Source organism: Monodelphis domestica, chromosome 4, assembly GCF_027887165.1.
Source record: "Monodelphis domestica isolate mMonDom1 chromosome 4, mMonDom1.pri, whole genome shotgun sequence".
NCBI lineage: Eukaryota > Metazoa > Chordata > Mammalia > Didelphimorphia > Didelphidae > Monodelphis > Monodelphis domestica.
This window is the reverse complement of record NC_077230.1, coordinates 272,676,909-272,696,996: the sequence shown is the minus strand read 5'-3', so window position 1 is coordinate 272,696,996 and position 20,088 is coordinate 272,676,909. Positions and strand designations below refer to the sequence as shown.

General features: G+C 40.4%; 1 protein-coding gene across 3 annotated transcripts in view; it reads right to left on the bottom strand.

Moving 5' to 3' along the window:
* CCDC15 (coiled-coil domain containing 15) overlaps positions 1-14,995 on the bottom strand; it is a 79,494-nt gene extending 64,499 nt beyond the window's left edge. The window contains exons 1-4 of one of the 3 annotated variants that reach the window (XM_056794561.1): positions 14,646-14,995; positions 14,235-14,417; positions 11,218-11,367; positions 5,207-5,407 (exon numbers count right to left, since the gene is read on the bottom strand). In XM_056794561.1, the coding sequence (XP_056650539.1) occupies positions 5,207-5,407; positions 11,218-11,367; positions 14,235-14,417; positions 14,646-14,795 (684 nt within the window). In that variant the 5' untranslated portion in view covers positions 14,796-14,995. The remainder of the gene's footprint in view (positions 1-5,206; positions 5,408-11,217; positions 11,368-14,234; positions 14,418-14,645) is intronic. The other 2 variants (XM_056794560.1, XM_056794562.1) reach the window with 2 other exon arrangements.
* Between the last annotated feature and the right edge of the window lie 5,093 nt (positions 14,996-20,088).

Genomic DNA, 20,088 nt, shown 5'->3' with positions numbered 1-20,088 from the left:
GGTAGCTCAGTAGATTGAGAACCAGCCCTAGAGACGGGATGTCCTAAATTCAAATCTGGCCCTCAGACACTTCCCAGCTGTGTGACCCTGGGCAAGTCACTTGACCCCCATTGCCTAGCCCTTACCACGCTTCTGCCTTGGAGCCAATACACAGTATTGACTCCAAGAAGGAAGGTAAGGGTTTAAAAAAAAAATTATTACTTTAATCATCTTTCCAAATGGCAAACCTCTGACCATGAATCCTTCTATCAGCTATTTCTTGCCAACCTAACTGCTTTTGTTATTTCTTATTCATACCTTTCAATTCTAGAAAGCTTTTCCTCAAAAAAAGTTTTGCTAGCCTCTGTATATATTCTTTTCTCCCATTTTGGGCTACCCTTGCCCAATTTTTAGACAATAATCCCATTTTCCTTTAAAATCTTTATTCTAACTTCCCTTCCTCAAGGCTATAAGCAGATTTTAAGCTCATTTTTAATACTATATTCAGCAAAAGTGCTATTGTGTGAGCCTTTATTAATTTTTATGTTGCCCACGGATTCATTTTCTCTTTATCTGTCATGTGAGTATTTATCTTTTTTATTACTTTTGATTAATGTACAGTCTGTCTTAAATAAGACTATAAGATAATAGATTTAGAATTGGAATCTCATGAGTCTATATAAAATATCCCAGCAGGGAGAAAATGATTATAAACTATTCCCTTTTATAAACTGCTAAAGACAGCAGCAAATAAGAGTAGATTCTTCTCATGGTGTACATTTTAGTTGTGGGAAAGTCATGACCAGTTCAACCATCCTGCTAGAATTTTGAAGAGACCAGTTTTTCTAAAAATGAGAAAAACTGGTCTATATAAATTCCTTGCAAAGGTCTATATGCAAAAATTAAAAAATTCCAGATGATTACTAAACAATAATCTAGGTTCAAGCTCCTTCTCTCATTACTATTCTTGTCTCATGCAATATACAACCTCTTACTAGAATCTAATTGTTTTAAAAGAATGTGTATCTCCTTGCAGAGAGATTAACTTTGAAAAGTGGCATTTGTCTTTCTTCTAAAAAGAGTCACATTTCAATGAGCTAGTTTCAGAGTGGCTAAACAAGCCAAGATGAAGCTATTCACAATACATAATGAGGCATATGGGTAGCTAAGGTTATAAAAAAACACAGTATCATGAATTATTCCTATTCTTATTATTTGCCAAGTGGTAGGTGACACTGTCCTATGCCAGGTGGCCATGGAATCAAAGTCTCCTTTGTAAAAGACCTGTAGTAAGAAGTAAAATAAAGTTCAAATTTTTATCACAATCATCCACCACAATGCCTGAAAAAGTATTCTCCAAATTGATCCAGCAAAAATTTCTGGAAGATAGTAATATTTGTAGTCTTTCCTTTCTCCATCAATATTGGTAATGTGAGCCAATGACATAGTGAATAAAAGAGTTTTTATCTAAATGGCAGTTTTACTTATTAAATCATTAAAATATATTGTATGAAAGGGATTAATTTATTTATGACAGTGATCACTATCTTTGTTTATGTATGACTAAAAGAAGCTAGTATGTGACCCAAAGTCCTTTTCACATGAAATGTGGTTGCAATTTATAAAGCCTAGCAATGATGGACACTACTTCAGGCTCACTTATCCCCACTGTGATGCTTTGGCTTAAAAGTCAACCTTTACATGGCTAATATAGGCCATTAAATTATATACAAATGAATATTTGGTCATTTTCTTAATATCCTTAGATGTGGTCCTCAGGAAAATCTTAAGAGGAAATTACTAATTTAATAAATAAAATTAATGCCAACAAATCTAATCTTCCTAACAGTCCACGAATGGCTACCTTCCAGATGACACATCAAAATGCAATCTACTTCTACTTCATTCCCAGAGTCAGGGGCACAGAGTATAATAGGGACATCCTTAAAAGTACTGATTTTAGTTTAGAGTTCAAGGACTGAATTTAATTTCCAGACTTTGGGAAGATCTGAGAAATTCAAATCAATTCTTTGTAATTCATTCCATATTGTATTGATTTCATATTGTGACTGATTCTGTACCTGCTCAGAATTTTGCTCTTTCCCTTAAAAGATGTTCTCTCTCATACTGGTAACCCTTTTATACTTCCAGGACATCTTAAGTCCTTCAAGCTAACTTGGAACCATCACCAAAAGATCTATCTGTCCTTGTACAATTGGAGGAGTTATTATCTCTTCCAAGGAGATAGCAAGTCTGGTAGTTTCATTTCCCTAGCAAAAATTATAAAATGTAGATGGGTCCTATAAAACAATTAACATTCCTTAACTATCAGAGAAGGGTGGTGATTAGCCTCACCTGAATGCCAAGCCCTCTTTCTTAGTATAGACAATCATAACATTCTTGCCCTGATGCTATAACCTATCACTTTTTCTCCAAATCTACCAAGACTCCTTCCTAGTTGTATATCAATAAAGACCTCTTCACTGGGGTGGCTTTACTGAGGTTGCAAGACTGACCCAATTTGTTAATAGGTGTACATAGCACTGTTAATAAACTGATTTTGCTCAGAGCCAGGTACCTCAGTTTGCCTTTATTAACTTTATGGATCACAGGGTGTGAAAAAATCTATAATGCATAGAGAAAAACAACCTATGTATGTAACAAAAAGAAGAAAAGGTTAGAAAAGCTGATAAAATTTTTCCTGGAAAAGAAATAGTTGAAGTAGGGGCTTACTAGCCTACAAATACAAAAAGTTATGTAGGGAGAAGCAAACAATCTTGATCATATGATCTCACTATCCATAAAGAAATAAAGCTGACCAATGGACACTGGGAAAATTCCATCCACAGCGATTACTATCACCTGACTAGAGTTGACTACAAGACAAGAGCCTAGATAGGTAACATCTTGAAGTCTCTTCTGATTTTGTGGTTATTCTTTAGGCAATTAGTCATATATGACTCTTCATGACCGCTTTTGAAGTTTTCTTAGCAAAGATATTGGAATGATTTGCCTTTTCTTTCAAGAGTTCATTTTACAGATGAGAAGTTTTACATTTTATATTCAAAAGGATGGTGAGGGATCTGGAAATAGTGTCATATGAGGGCTTATGGGGGCATATGAAGACTTAGATGGGGGCTATTTAAAGGAATTATTTCCAAATTATTTCTAGCATTAGAATAAAATGTCACACAAAGAAATTAGTTCTTTGTGACCAGCAATGATCAAACTGAGGCTGCATAAACTGTATGTTATAAATGCTATAAATAGGATTCCTTATTGTATAGAAGGTTGTTGGATATTTGACCTTAAAGGTCTCTCTAGCTTCAAAATTCTATGATTCTATGACTCTAAATCATGACAGAACTGATAACTTCACCATATCCAAATAGGGTGATCCCTTTCACTATTCACTAAATTTCAGGCTCTTTAATCAGTTCTTGTCCCATATAGGCCATGCTCATTCCTGATTCTGGGTCTTTTTTCATTCTATTTCCTAATCTCAGTCAGCAACTTAAATATGCTCTGATTATTCAAATACTACACATCAATTAAAAGTACATCTCAATCTCCAACTCTTCCATGAGTCCTTTCATGATTTCTCAAACCCACATTTTGCTGTCTCATATTGTTCTGTTTCATCTGAGTTAATCTTATCTTCTGAGGTAAACTATAATCTCACATTGGTCATTTCTTTTGTATATAAGCAGCTAAATAGTGAAATGAACAGGGTTAGATTTGGGAGTGAAGAAGATTTGAGTTCAAACCCTACCTCAGACATTTATAAGCTTTCTGACCTAGGGCAAGTCACCTAATCACTGTTAGCTTCAGTATCCTCTTCTGTAAAATGGGAATAATATCACTTAATTCACAGGATTGCTGTAACAATTAATTCAAATGATGAAATAATATACTTAAAGCACTTTGCAGATTTTAAAATACTATATAAATGTGAGTTATTATTTACTATTATTATGCCTTAAAATGCTCACTATATAGAAGTGATGGCAAACCTTTTAGAGATGAGAGTGCCAGGCCCAACCCCCTCAGCTCTCCTTATCCCACACAGGGGAAGGAAAAAGCTCTCCTATTGGTCTACTGGGCAGAGGAGTGGGGGATGTGAAGAAAATGTCATCAGACATGGTGGAGAGGAGGGAGAGGAGCAGCTCCACCTGAGTCCCTCTGCCTTTCTAGTAACAAACTCTGGGAGGGGGAAATGGGGGCAGGATGGCTGCATGCCCACAGATAGTGCTCTGCATGCCATCTTTGGCACCCATGCCATGGATTTGCCATCACTGCTATATAGTATACCATCTTCACTAAATACTTATTGATTCTAATTATCTAGTTATGTTACAAAGTGATAAAAATAACTATGATAACAAATTGATTTTTTAAAAAGTTTACCATAATTTGAAAGTTCAATGTGAAAAATAGAGTTATGTTCTCAAGGAAAAAAATGAACATTATGATGGGGGAAAATGTATATATTTCTGATCTCTAATATGCTTTCTTTTCTGCCCTTTTCCTAATGATAAAAAAGGTAAATTTAGTCACATTCATACCTCATGTTTCAGTTTCATATCATACCATGTAAGTTATGTATATGCATGTCTTACACATACACATAATGTGAAGGTAGAAAGAATATCTTATTCTATTTCATAAGCCAAACATAATGCCTTGCACAAAGTAGGTACTTTATTTATTGAAAAAAATGCCAATAGTATGTTGATTTAAGTACTAAGATCTAGTACCTTTGTTTTCTTAACTAAATAAATCATTTTGCATTTCTCCTAGGTGATATGATAAATGACAATGTTCACAGTGTGTGTTACAACAAACAGATCAACAAAAAGCCCAAGCACACAATGTGCAAAAGGCTCTGCATGAATAAAAACATGTAGTCTGACTATAAAGTGTCATGTTATTTGACTTGTCCAGGTATACAATTTTAAAATACCAAGAGCACAAAATAATAAAATCACCAAAAGAATATTGTTTTCATAAAAACATTTTAAAATATAAGTGTGGTATCTAAGGTTTTGTTATCACCTATTTGTAATCAAATACACACATAAAGCACTCTATAATTATACCACAAAGTAACCTAATCATAATACTTGTATAATGCTTTAAGATATAAAAAGCAATGTCTAAACAAAGGAGTTTTAGTAGTTTAGGATTGAGATACACTGGACATATTAAGTGTAGGGAATGTACTTACAGCCAGGGCCTGCTGTTGAAATGCTCCATTTTCATCTTCTTCCTTCTTTTCAATATCACCAAGAGTCTGGATAGGTAAGTTGGAATCAAAACTTCGGATGGCACTTTTCAAATTGCTTTGAAAAATGTTTGCCCTTCCTTTAGGAGTCAAGTGTGGAGCTAAACTGGAAGACTGCATGGCTACAGTGCTTTCTTTTTCTACCTATTCATGGAAGAAAGGATGCATTGAATCTCCAACTTAAGTGTCACAGATACCACTTTTATTCAGCAAATTCCTGTAAGCTCAAAAGTACTGTAGAGATTTTTTGGCTACCCAGTAAAATTTCAAAAAGATAAATAGCTTTATTATGTCATGACAATGATGGGGTTCCTCAGAGCTATCCTAGGCCTCTTCTCTTCTCCCTCTACTACTTTGCTTGGTGATCTCATTGGCTCCCACAGATTTAACTGCCTTTTCTATGCTTCTCAAATTCTACCAATACTGTCCCAGATTCTCTGCTGGCCTATAGTCAGAAGTCTTGTATCTCCAAATGCATTTCAAGTATCTTGAACTGGAAGTCCAGTAAACATTTTATTGTTTTTTATTTTAAAACCTTTACCTTCTGTCTTGGAATCAATACTATGTATTGGTTCAAAGGCAGAAGAGTGGTAAAGGCTAGGAATAGGGGTTAAGTAACTTGCCAACGGTCACACAGCTGGGAAGTATCTGAGGCCATACTTGAACCTAGGACCTCCTGTCTCTAGGCCTGGCTCTCAATCCACTGAGCAATCCAGCTGCACCCCCAGTAGACACTTTAAATTCAGTAAGTCCAAAATTGAACTCATTATCTTTCCCCTAAACCCCCCCATCCCTCCACACACACACACCCCTCACTCCCTGTTACCATAAGGGCAACACAATCCTTCCAGTCCTTCAGGCTTACAATTTATATGTAACCCTGAATTCTTCACTATCTCTTCATACCCTATATCCAATCTATTGTCATGGCCCACTAATTTCACCTTTGAATCCCTTGAATATGCCCCTTCTCTCCTCTGATACTGTCACAGCCACAGTGCAAGCCCTCATTACCTTATTACTAACTTATTATGGGGTATATGGGGTGCTCAGGGAGGGGTAGTATCTCTGGTATGGAGGGCCTGTCGTGCCCTCCAAGGGCAGCTCTCCAGCCTCTGACCCTCACCTGACACCCAGCTCTCACTTGTGGCTCCCAGTAGCTGCTAGCATGTGGCAGCGGCCACACCCCAAGCAACGGCTTCGACAGGCCGGCTAAACCTTGTGAGGGTAGCCATCGGGTCGTCGACCCCTGTTGAACCAGGGCTTTGCTCACCCAGTATGTGAAGACCACTTCGGCTGAAGAGACGGAAGAAACCAATAAGAAGGTTCAACGGCTAAGAGGGCAACACAGCGAAGCACTGTGGAGTGCTTAGGGCGTGTTGGGGCACAAAAGATAACACGGCCATCCAATGCAGCTGAGGAAGTCTCCAGGTGTAACGACTTTTCGTACCACTGGACCCAGGCTTCTAAGGCCGAGAAAGTGGGACTGTCTCTGTGCATCGGCTTTTCCACTTAAATCTCCTTCATGCACAAGTATCTTTGTGCACACTCAACTATCCTAACCCCGTCCACCCTCTTCAAGACCTGCGGCAATGGAGGAGTGACGACGCAACAAGTGGAGGTGACCACTGGCAGTTGTAGTCAGGATCCTGCACTTAGGCGGCCCACGGACCAGTGGTCGCTCGGCCCTGTGGGCAGCAGGGACATTCGGCAGCATCCTGGGCGACTGAGCAGCCCTCTCTTGGACAGCACTGCTTACCCTAATCAAGGGAGGGGACTAGAAAAGGCGTCCCAAACATTGCCTGCCCTACAAACACCCGGTCAGCACACCACGGCTGGCGGGTCATCCCCTTTAAGCGGTCTAAATAAAAGAAAAAATACAAAGAAATTCCTACTAGGAGCATGGAACATCAGAACATTACTTGACAGAGAGAATACCCCAAGACCTGAGAGAAGAACAGCTCTAATCAGTAAAGAACTGGCACGATATAACATCGACATCGCATTCTTAAGCGAAACACACTTACCAGAAGAGGGATCACTCAGTGAACCCACCACTGGATACACCTTCTTCTGGAAAGGTAGAGCCACAAATGAAGACAGAATTCACAGTGTTGGCCTGGCCATCAAGACCAGTTTGCTCAAACAGCTGCCAGACTTGCCTGTGGGCATCAGCGAGAGGCTCATGAAGATTCGTTTGCCTCTCAGCAAAGACCGGTATGCCACAATCATCAGCGCATATGCCCCTACAATGACCAGCACAGAGGAGACCATCGAGCAGTTCTACTCTGACCTGAGTGCCGTCCTGCACTCAGTGTCCACAAATGACAAGCTGATACTACTGGGAGACTTCAACGCCCGCGTTGGCCAGGACCATGAAAGATGGAAAGGAGTGCTCGGCAAACACGGCGTGGGCAAAATGAACAACAACGGCCTACTGCTACTCAGCAAATGCTCAGAGTTCGAACTCACCATCACGAACACTGTATTCAGAATGGTGAACAAATATAAAACAACGTGGATGCACCCAAGATCAAAACAGTGGCATCTCATTGACTACATCATTGTACGCCGGCGAGACATCCAGGATGTAAAGATCACCAGAGCCATGAGAGGAGCTGAATGCTGGACAGACCACCGATTGGTTAGAGCAACTCTTCAAATGCGCATTCCGCCTCGCCATCCAAAACGCGCCCTGACAGTTCGCGCATTTTACAACATGAGTCTTCTTAGAGATCCATCTTATTTGCAAACATTCCAGTCCTGCCTGGACAACAAGCTGTCTGCCAAGGGACCACTCACTGGAAGCTCATCCGAGAAATGGAACCAGTTCAGAGACGCAGTGAAGGAAACATCAAAGGCAGTCCTAGGCCCAAAACAACGCAACCACCAGGACTGGTTTGACGAGAACAACACTGCTATTGAAGACCTATTGAGCAAGAAGAACAAAGCCTTTATGGAGTGGCAAAATAACCCAAACTCTGCTCCTAAAAAGGACAGATTCAAGTCTCTCCAAGCCACGGCGCAGTGTGAGATCAGGAAGATGCAAGACCGATGGTGGGAAAAAAAAGGCAGAAGAAATCCAGCAGTTTGCTGATATGAAAAACTACAAACAATTTTTCAATGCCCTCAAGACTGTCTATGGGCCATCAAAACCCACCACCACTCCCTTGCTATCCTCTGATGGTGACACTCTCATAAAAGATAAAAAAGGCATCAGCAACAAGTGGAAAGAACACTTCAGTCAGCTTCTCAACTGACCCTCTTCAGTCGACCAAAGCACCCTTGACCAGATCCCCCAAAACCACTCCATTGAACAACTTGATGTCCCTCCTTCAATAGAGGAAGTCCAAAAAGCCATCAAACAAATGAGTGCAGGCAAGGCACCCGGTAAAGAAGGGATCCCAACCGAGGTGTACAAGGCCTTAAAGGGAAAGGCGCTCCAAGCATTCCACATAGTGCTGACCAGCATATGGGAAGAGGAAGACATGCCCCCAGAACTCAGAGATGCCTCCATCGTAGCCCTGTACAAGAACAAAGGCTCACAAGCAGCCTGTGACAACTACAGAGGCATCTCACTACTCTCCACTGCTGGAAAGATCCTCGCCTGTGTTATACTCAACAGACTCCTGTCATCTGTTTCAGAGCAGAACCTGCCTGAATCACAATGTGGCTTCCGACCAGATCGCAGCACCATCAACATGGTCTTCACGGTGAGGCAAATGCAGGAAAAATGCCTTGAGCAGAACCTGAGTCTCTACATTGTCTTCATTGACCTGACAAAGGCGTTCGACGCAGTGAACAGGGACACATTGTGGGTGATCCTTAGCAAGCTTGGTTGCCCAGCAAAATTTGTCAAACTGATCCAACTCTTTCATGTCGACATGACAGGGGAAGTCCTATCTGGTGGAGAGACTTCCGATCGCTTCAACATCTCCAATGGCGTGAAACAAGGCTGTGTCCTTGCTCCAGTACTATTCAACCTATTTTTCACCCAAGTATTATGACATGCTGTGATGGATCTAGACCTGGGCGTCTACATCAAATACCGACTGGATGGCTCACTATTCGACCTTCGCCACCTGACTGCAAAAACAAAGACAACAGAGAGACTCATCCTGGAAGCTCTCTTCGCAGATGACTGTGCTCTCATGGCCCACCAAGAAAATCATCTCCAAGCCATTGTGGACAGGTTCTCCACCGCAACAAAACTGTTTGGCCTGACTATCAGCCTCAGCAAAACAGAGGTGCTGTTCCAACCTGCACCAGGGAGGCCAACGAACCAGCCATGCATTACAATCGACAGCACGCAGCTTTCTAACGTCAACACTTTCAAGTACCTGGGCAGCACCATCGCCAACGACAGGTCCCTAGACCACGAGATTAATGCCAGGATCCAAAAGGCCAGCCAGGCACTTGGGCAGCTGCGCTGCAAAGTCCTCCAACACAGAGGTGTAAGCACTGCGACGAAGCTCAAAGTGTACAACGCAGTGGTCCTCAGCTCGCTCCTGTACGGTTGTGAGACATGGACACTGTACTGGAAGCACATGAAACAGCTGGAGCAATTCCACCAACGCTCCCTCCGGTCAATCATGAGGATCTGATGGCAGGACCAAATCACCAATCAGGAAGTCCTCGACAGAGCCAACTCCACCAGCATCGAAGTCATGGTCCTCAAAACCCAGCTACGATGGTCTGGACACGTCATCTGCATGGACCCACAGCGAATACCAAGACAGGTATTCTATGGTGAACTGTCAGCTGGACTCAGCAAACAAGGCCGACCAAAGAAAAGATTCAAGGATCAGCTAAAGTCCAACTTGAAGTGGGCTGGCATTACACCAAAGCAACTAGAACTCGCTGCCTCTGACAGAAGCAGCTGGCGAACCCACATTCACCATGCCGCCGCCACCTTTGAAGATGAGCGACGTCAACGTCTTGCCGCTGTGCGTGAACGCCGACACCAGGCCACAACTGCACCTCCCGTAACATCTGGAGTCCCATGCCCCATGTGCCACAAACTCTGCGCCTCAGCCTTTGGACTCCAAAGCCACATGAGGGTACACCGTAGATGAAACTGCACAAAGACAATAGTCATACTCGATCACCGAGAGACTACTATTGTATTGTTGCTGATGAGTTTGCCTGCCTCAAATTCTTCCCCACTTCAATCCATCCTCCATTCAGAGTCATCAAAGTGATTTCCCAAAAGCAAAGGCCTGATCATATCATTCTCCTACTCAATAAATTCCAATGATTCCCTAATGCTTCTAGGATCAAATATAAAATTCTCTGCTTAGCATTCAAAACCCTTTACAAACCTATGCCCCTCCTAACCTTTCTACTTTCTCACACCTTACTACTTGCTATGTACTCTTCAATCCAGTGACACCAGCTACTCTTTGTTTGGCTCTAGGCATTTTCTCTGGCTGTCCTCTAGGCCTGGAAAGCCCTTCCTCCTTAACCCCACCTACTCACTTCCTTGCCTTCCTTTGTCTCAACTAAAATCCCATCTTCTACAGGAAGATTGCCTTTTCCAACTCTAATTCTAATTCCTTCCCTTCCAAAATTATTTCCTATTTCCTGTATATAACTTATTTGTACTAATTTGTTTTGTTTGTCTCCCCTATTAGACTGTGAGCTTCTTAAGGGAAGACTTGTCTTTTGCTTCTTTTTGATTTTCCAGCATTTCACAATGTAGTAAATACTTAATAAATGTTTATAGATTGATTTTTTAAGACAGAAATTGTAGTACAATTAGGACCCTATAATGAGTCCATGATATATTAGTAATAGATCAGAGATTCACTAATTAGTGGATTTCTGTTCCATGTACTAAATTCAAAGTTATACCAAATAGGTCTCCAAAGCAAGGTGTACAATAAAATCTCAATCTTTGTTTTTTCTTCTCTATTCCTTAACAAACCCATATTGAGATCAACTCCTGAACTTACTGCTTCAAAGGATTTCTGAAGCTGCTGCTTTTTTCTTAGTCTCACTTGCTGATTAACTCTGTTCTTCACTTGTTCCTGAAAGCGTTTCAGAGCTTCTTCTTTTAATCTTTGTTGTTCCTTAAATTCTTCTTCTAACTGAGATGCTGAAACCTTAGGAGACAAAAAGAATTAAATGAGCTTCATTTCCCAGGCAGTTTTGCATATCTCACCTCTCCTGTTAAAACCTGAAAAGAAAATTAGAATAAAATTCTGAAAAAAAAATCCAAGTGTACAGATGAACATCTTCAAGTTTCCCAGATCAAAATTCCTTTGAGGCAAGGACATGGATAGGACTCAAAACTGTAGATTTTTTAGCACTTTTTTAGTAGCATCAGGTACCAATGACCTAAAAACTTAAATGACAATAATTAGCTAAATTATGAACCAAGTAATTTTTTAAATTGTTATTTTCTTAAAAACAAAAAATGAATCAATTTTATCTAGAACTCAACATATACATTTATTAAAACTATAGGACAGATCAAAATATTCTCAAGAACATGAACCAAACCATGTTTCATTAGGATTGTGTCTCTGATTAACAATTCCTCTTTTATAGCATGATTATCATTATTCATTTTCTCAATTCAATACAAATATTCCCTACATGCTGTATCAATTAATCAATAAACATTTGTTACAAATGCTTATATCATGTGCTTGTCCCAGTGGATACAAATACAAAGGGTATCTTCCCTCAGAGAATTTCAATATTATAAGAGATAGCATGTGCATATACAACTATATATAGTCTATATACACACCCCATAAATATAAGAAATATACATGTACACAAAGAATACAAGAAAAAATACAAGGTAATTAGGGTTAGAAGGAGGGCCCTAGCAAATGGAAGGCTAGGAAAGACTTTTTATAGAAATAGTGTTTGAGCTGAGTTTTGAGAAAGAAAGTCTATGAGGTAAAGGTGAGATGGAAATGTAATATATGTAAGGAGAGGCAGAACAAAAGCATGGTGATTGGTGATGAAACGCCATTTGTAAGGAACAACTTAGCACCAATGTATCTTTCCAATTTCATATTAGTCCCCTTTCCACACTCTCAAAAACAAATTAGTTTTGATTCACCTCATAAAATACATGCCATTAAGGAATATGTATGCAAATGGGAATGAGCAGGAAGTGGGGAGGAACATAAATGTCACCAGGATTTATATCACAAAAAATAAAAGATGAGGTGCCAATTCCAAAAAATTGTCACTCAGTCTGGAACCCCCCCTTGTCATTTTTAGCTCCTTATTTTCCTACCACATCTAACAATTCAATAAGTTCTATTAATTCTTCTTAAATAATCCAAATTTATAAGATCACAGAATCAAGAACTGATAGGGACCTTAAAGATTTCATTTAACCCACTCATTTTGCATGATCTAGAGAAATAAGGGACTTGCCTAATAAGATCACATGTATAATACAAAATCTCAGATTTATAAAGAAATTTGGAGACCGTCTAGTCCAAACCTAAACAAGAATTCTCTCAAACCCAGACAAATGGTCATTCAAATGTCTTTAAAGACCTCTCATGAGGGGAAATCCACTACTACACTATGTCCTAATGGCAGCCCATTCCACTTTTGGATTGCTCTAATTGTTATTTTTTTTCCTTCTTACATGCTTCTCTCCGACTTTCAACTATTGACAGTTCTTTTATTTTTTTTTTAAACCTTTACTTTCCATCTTGGAATCAATACTGTGCATTGGTTCCAAGAGAGAAGAATGGTAAGACCTAGGCAATGGGGATTAAGTGACTTGCCCAGGGTCACACAGCTAGGAAGTATCTGAGGCCATATTTGAACCTAGGACCTCCTGTCCCTAGGCCTGGCTCTCAATCCATTGAGGTACCTAGTCAACTATTGATAGTTCTGCCCTTTCTGGGGCCAAGGTTTTCCCCTGAACTTTAGAGCTTACTGATTCTATCACATAGGATAGAGCCATTAGAGATCTTTGAGATTTCAGCACCTTCATTGTATAAATGAAAAAAATGAGACTTAGAAAGGTTGAGTAATTTCCCTAAGGTCACAAAGGTAATTATTAGCAGACCCTGGGTTTACAGATAGGTCTTTTTAGATTCTCCTCCTCTTCCCATCTTAGTGTTATTTAAAGCTTTATATATCTTGTCCATTGGTGAGATTATAAATTGAAATAAGCAAGCTCAGTATTTTTCAAATAACAGTTGATCATTTGTTGCAGAACCCTTCTCAAGTAGCATATAAATGTGAATTGCATTTACCCGAGTTAAAAACACAAGAATATATCCTAAAATTTTCAGAGCAACATTTTTTTTGTCATAGCAAAGAAATGGAAACAAAGTAAATGTCCACTAACTGAGGAATAGCTAAACAAATTGTGGCCCATAAATGTGATGTTCTATTACTGTGTTGTCAAAACAACCTGAAGAATATAGTCAAGGGAAAATTGCAAAATGAAGAAAAGTAGTCAGGAAAAGAATGTATATAATTACAATGAAAATACTAACAACAAAAATAGAAACTGAATATTGTGTGATTATGATAATCGTGAACTTGTAAAGAAGCTGCTAGTGTGGTTTCACGGTATTTACATGGTGATTCAAGCTTCAGGTGGCTTCTGAGGTTCTTCACTGTTTTAAGATCCTTTGATTTTATGTGTAAACATTATTCAGCTTATTGACTGTGCTTGTTTCCTCAAGTTTATTATTTGAGGGGCAGGAATGATATTGTCTTAAGTGTGGCTTGGGCTCATTCTAGAAAGTGGTCCACTGCCTTGCATTCAGGAGGTGCTCAATAACGGCTGACATTTCGCAAATGATACAGTTCAGTATGAACATTATGAAGAAGTTCAGGACTCCTTCTACAAAAACATCCTTATTTACATAAACCTGAGAGCAGCCCACACTGTTCAATCGGTGGCTTAGCATAGGTTTAAAGAAGGTAAAAGGGGATACCCTCCCCCATGCCCATTCTGGATAAAAGTGGCACTCACAGATGCTGGGGCTTCCTCACCACACGGTGAAGGACACTCCACCCAAGCCCCAATAGGCGCCACTGCCTCACTTCTCTCAGCCAGTACTGCCAGCAGGGCCCGATTCTTCTCAAAAGTTTGTTCCACCCAGGGGGCACATCGAGACTTTCTGGTCGGTGCAGGCTTTTGAGCCATCCGTGGTTCCTGCTCAGGAGGAAAACATCAGCATCTTCAAGAGGCTACTTCAAACCCTCCACCTACAAAACCACGCGAGGGCTGGACCCCTGTGGGGAAAAGGGGCACGGTCCCGGGGGTCGGAGAAAGAGTGGGAGAAGCTGGGCTGGGAATGGAGGGCCCAGGGACTCCGAAGTGGGAGGGGGAAGGGACAAGTAATGGAGGTAGAGCCGCCGGGGGCCGGAAATTTAAGAGAACCTGGACGCGGGCAAAGACAGCAGAGTGTTGAGTTAAGACAGGAGGATGGCGGCATCCGGAAGGCCGGGGACATAAGACAGCCCGACCAGGCGGCGGCGCCTGAATCCCGCTTTTGGTCAGGGAACGCTGCTGCAGGCCCGGAACCGCCATCGGGATCCCAGACCCAAAAGTAAAACAGAGTTAAGTAACAACGGCTAAACCGCCACTTTCTATTTCGGCGCTCCGCCCACCCCACATTTTTCCACTACCGCCCCTTCCGGGCCCCACCCTCCCTTTGGGTATCCGAGGCCGAATGTAGAAGAAACTAGAACTCTGCCTCCGGTTGCATTGTTTCCGGTTCCTGCAGCCCCGGAATCTATGCTTCCCGAGGGGGTGGGGCGGTTTCTAGTTCTTTGTCTATAGTTGCGTGCGTTGGGGGGCGCTGCTGTCTGATCTCGCCGGTGGTGGACTTTACCCTCAGGAGTCTTTGTCTCTGAAATGTTCTTTTCTTCTCTAACGAGAGAAGAATCCTTCATTAAGAAGGAACCGAACTCTTCGCTTTAGAACCACCTGCCTTTTAGGAAAAGTACCCCGATAAATTAGGAAGATCAGGACGGCTAGGGCGAAATACCGTGTGTCAGAGGACCGAAGGATCAAATCCATCCTCTCTACCTGCCCTTCCCTTTTCTCTCCTTCACCTTCTATTTCTGTTTCTGGGTCAGATTGGTTTCACTTAGAGCCACGGGAAGTTCTCTAAATTCCAGCTCCTCTCCTTTAGAGTCCAGGTATCCTATCCTAACAGACTACCTTGTGCTGGACCATGTTCTACTCTTAGGACCTTTTGGAACCATTCCAAAGTGACATTTCACTTTAACCCCGTTTCTGCCTGTGTTGTAAGAGATCTAATCCACCTTCCAAGCTAGGACTTTTGAAAGGATGTTTTAGAAGGCACATGAAAGCTTATCTTACAATATTTTGAGATCTCTTATGAGGCAGTAAGCCCTGATCAGATAGGCATGTAGATTTTGGAAGAAAATGTTTCAAAGTTTTACCAGACTTCAGTTTAGGAGCTCTACAAATATTGTGAGCCTTGGGAGGTTGATGTACTATTATCCTCATCTGACCCTTAAGAAATTGATGCATACAGGTTAATGACTTGCCCAGAGCTGCACAGCTAATGTGTGCTTCGAATAGTACTTGTAGTGACCTATTATTGACTTGAAACCCTAGTGCTCAATCTACTGTACCACCTAACTGCCTTTCAGAGATGTCAAAAAAGTCAAAAAGGTTCCACAAGTCTGAAAAGAGGAAATAACTGTCTAAAGAATCAATGGAGTTCACAACCAACTTGTGGGAATTCATTGATCAACATAGTTTTTTAAAAAAGATTTTAGTATGCTTGCTGTTCATTTGTCTTGACTCTTCATTGATTCCATTTGCCATTTCCTTCTCCAGCTCATTGTACTGATGAGGAACTGAAGCAAACAGGGTTAAGTGACTTGCCTAGGGACACACAGCTAATAAGTGTCTGAAACTAGATTTGAGCTCAGGAAAGATGAGTTTTCCTGGCCCGTATGGGAAATGGTAGCAAAAGCAGTTCACTAGATAAATATAAAAAATGGTTCTGTAAGAATAAAGTTGTGTTCAGTTTGAAAGCTCAGAATAAACTAAAATTGGCCATGACTACTAAGGAAAATAAACAGCTTTTTAAGCCAAGCCACTTGGGGGGGTGGGGGGGGGGGGGAGAGCCAAGAAGCAATAGGATGATATTTGGTGTCCATGCTTACAGGCAACAGAACTCAACTCTTGGCCAAGGAGAGCAATATTTGGACTAGGAATGAGAGAATAAAAATAGCTAACAAGGAATTGAAACACTGGATAAATGAAGAGATAGTATGTGAGCAAGTACCTCCTAAACCCAACGAGTTCTGGCCAGCAGTACTGCATGAACACAACCTAGTGTATTGGGGGGGGGGGGGGGGGGGACTGTCAATATGATTGCCAAGCATAGATATTTAGAACATTGGGGATGAAAAGTGGAGGGTCAGAAAGGATATTGCAAGACTGAAGCTGTGTAAATGTAATCCCAATTTTCAAAAAAAGGGGAAAAATGGACTCTGCAAACTATTGGCCAATGAGCTTATTTCTGGCAAAATTATAAAGCACATTATTAATATATTTGTAATCATTTAGAAAAGGAAGCATAATTTCATCAATAACAGGTTATACAAAACCAGATTTCTCTTATTTTCTTTTTTTGCCATGCCATTGAATGTATATCCTTCTTCCTTCTTTTCCTTTCCTCAACTTTGGGATCAGCTATCAAGACAACCAGCATCATTCTAAGAAAAACATAGGAGTCGTCTAGTTCAGCCTTTATATCTTCTACATGAAGAAATTGAGACCCATAGAGGATAATTGGCTTGCTCAAGGTCACGTGGACTATATAAGTGGTATCAGAATTTGAACTCAGTGCAGCAATTAAATTCATGAGCATCAGGGTCTGAAAGCATCCTTTCAGTGACCACATTCAAGTCATATAGCCATGGTTTTTCAGAATAAAAAAATACCTGGGAAGATGTGCAGATTTTCCCCTTCCTTTAAAAAAATAAAAATCCTTCCCAAGTATCAGTTCTAAGGTAGAAGAGCAATAAGGGCTAGGCAATATAGATTAAGTTCTGGTCCCCCTTATATGTTGTTTTCTTCTACTGGAATGTAAGCTCCTTAAGGGCAGAGTCATCTTGCTTTTCAGTTTTTTTCTTAATCCTCAGTGGTAGACACATAGTAAGAACTTAATAAATTATTTTTTCATTAATTTAATTAATTACAACACAGAAGAGAGAAAGGCTTTTTTTAGTAGCAACAGTAGTTAGACTGAGCTGTGAGGAAATTTCCTACCTTTGCATGCATTTTCTTTTTCCCTCTTTTCCAGTGGCCTATTGGATTCTTCTTATATCTTGTCTCTCTAACAAGAGATTATCTTCAACTTATGATGTACCTTATAAATGCTTCCCTCCAACTAGACGTTGCACTGGGGTAGTACCATCACCAGATACCAGACAGACCTATGAAAGATCTTGTTCCCAATAGACACATGTTCTATATCCCCTTTCAACCAGATTCCATACTGGGGTAGCATCATTACCTATCAAGGTCTGCATTGGCTTGGAAGGAAAATAGTTCCAAAGGAGAATGTGCCTCTTTGTATATATAAATCTTCCTTATTCCTTTCTATCCAGAACCTAATATGTAAAGTGCTGATAGAGGTGGACAGTGATAGAAGCAAGGCTCTCATTCTGAAATCTAGTGAGCATATATTGCAAAATATGTACTAGTCATTTGTATTAGTCTTATACTGTTTTGTATTATTCTTTTACTGTTCTCTACCCTTCCAATGTCCCCAGATGATAATAGCATTTCAGGATAGCAAGATATCTCTAGAGGGAACAAAAGACATATGCACTGAAAATTTTCACAGTCCAGGGGAATCCCCTAAATCTCTATATACTCTTTAGTCTCTTTTTCATCTCCTTAAGTTTACCTATGATGTGTCAGACCAAAAAATATACCTCTATCTGGATCTATACTCTCCTCTACCCCCATTTTCCAGGGTTTTCTGCCCCAAAATGCCCAGGGGCGGGCTATTCTGGGAAAAATTCGAATTCTCTGAAATGGGGGGTGACTACACCCACAGCTTGGGCCATTCCATCAGTCCTGAGGCCATTTCATCAGCATAGGATATTTTATAGCCCTAAAACTCTTCTTTAAATAAACACTTTCATGCCTAGATAGAACATTTTGAGCCTCTGATTCTTTAGGCAAGATTCTGCACAAACTTTGATGTATTTCCTGTACCCCAATACTTGGAAGGAGAGCTAGTTTAATGGGTTGGGGATATATCCTTCCACATGGCCTGGTTAGTAGAATAGGATGGAAGCACTTTTAAGATCTAAAAGAAGATGAATAATGAGGAAAGTTTGGTAATTTTCCCCATGATTTTTTAACTTATTTGTCTTTGGGCAATGAAGCTTTACAAGAACTCTAGAGATATTCTTCAGAATGTCCTCACTGCATCTTAAATAGGTCAGTTGTGCCACTGCAATGCTTAAAAAGCAATTAATTTCTTTCTTTTTGTTCCTCTGAAGAGATGCTGAATAGGGCACTTTTAAAAACCATGGACACCAACTGAAATCACACTCAGCATCTGAATGGAAGATAACTCTTTTCAGAAATCAAATATTTACTCTCAGTTTTCTCATGCTGAAGTAAATGTTCCTCACCCACTTGTTAACATTTATAAAGATCTCATAACTGCCCTTATTTCGCCTACTGAAATTCATACCTTATCTGAGACCCCCATGCTTCTTCTGTGGCCTCTATCCTTTTAGGGAATCCATACCTCTTCTCTCTAAGCCTTGTATCTGTTCCAACTACACTCATCTTTTTCATATCCTCAGGAACCAATGTTTCTCTAGTGCTCTGTTGGAAGAAAAACCTAGAAGGTGATAAGAAGGGTGGCTTTGAAAGAGAGGCAAAATGAAGGGGCCTTTTGAGATTTGTTTTAGTTTGGTCTCATCTCCATTTTCCTTAATTTGATATCTCTTACAAAGAATAACCTGATGTTTTAAAAACTCTTTGAAGAGGATCATTCTTCCCAATTCATTCTCACTCAAAAACATACAAACAAAAAATATCCACCTTCATTTTGTTTCAAAAAGAAGCCAGCTAATCTAACACTTGTTTGGTGGTTGCTGGAGCAGCATAGCCCTGCCCACTCTATACAAAGCTGCACACAAATTCCTTGTTTCCTAGGCAGGGCTCTTTAGCTCTGCAAAAGCTCTGGCTGGTATTTGCCTCTCAGTTTATTTCTCTCTGTTCTGGTAAATCAAACCCACAGTAGGGCCCTATTACTACCAGTTCACTAAAGCAAAATTTTATGAGGCTGGATGAAGGGAAAATCCCAAGGTACCTTTGTGGAAAGAGGGCTGGGGGAGGAAAAGGAGTAACCCTTGGAGTTAGAGAATGACTATGCACTATGTGCTATAGATCTCTGAAAGAGTGCTGGAGTCCAGGTGATAAGGGCGGTGTTTAGATTTCTGTAACCAGGGATGGAACTCTCCATTTAAGCAACAGGAATTAGAAGGTTTGGGGAGAAGGAAAGAGAGTTTAGAGGAGATTAAGGTAGCAGATCACAGTTCTGCTTTCCTCCCTTTCCCTGAATATCACCTGGCCCCTTCATGTCCTCAACATCACCTTCCTGTGTTCACAGCTTCTTTCCTTACATCTTTCCTGTAATTCTGAGATAGGAATTCACAAAGCTGGTACAATCTTATTATGAATGCTATTAGCATGGAGATTTTTTGAAGACCATAATTCATTTGGCTTTTTTTTTTTAACCCTTACCTTCTGTCTTAAAATTGATACTAAATATAACTTTCAAGGCAAAAGATCGGTAAAGGCTAGG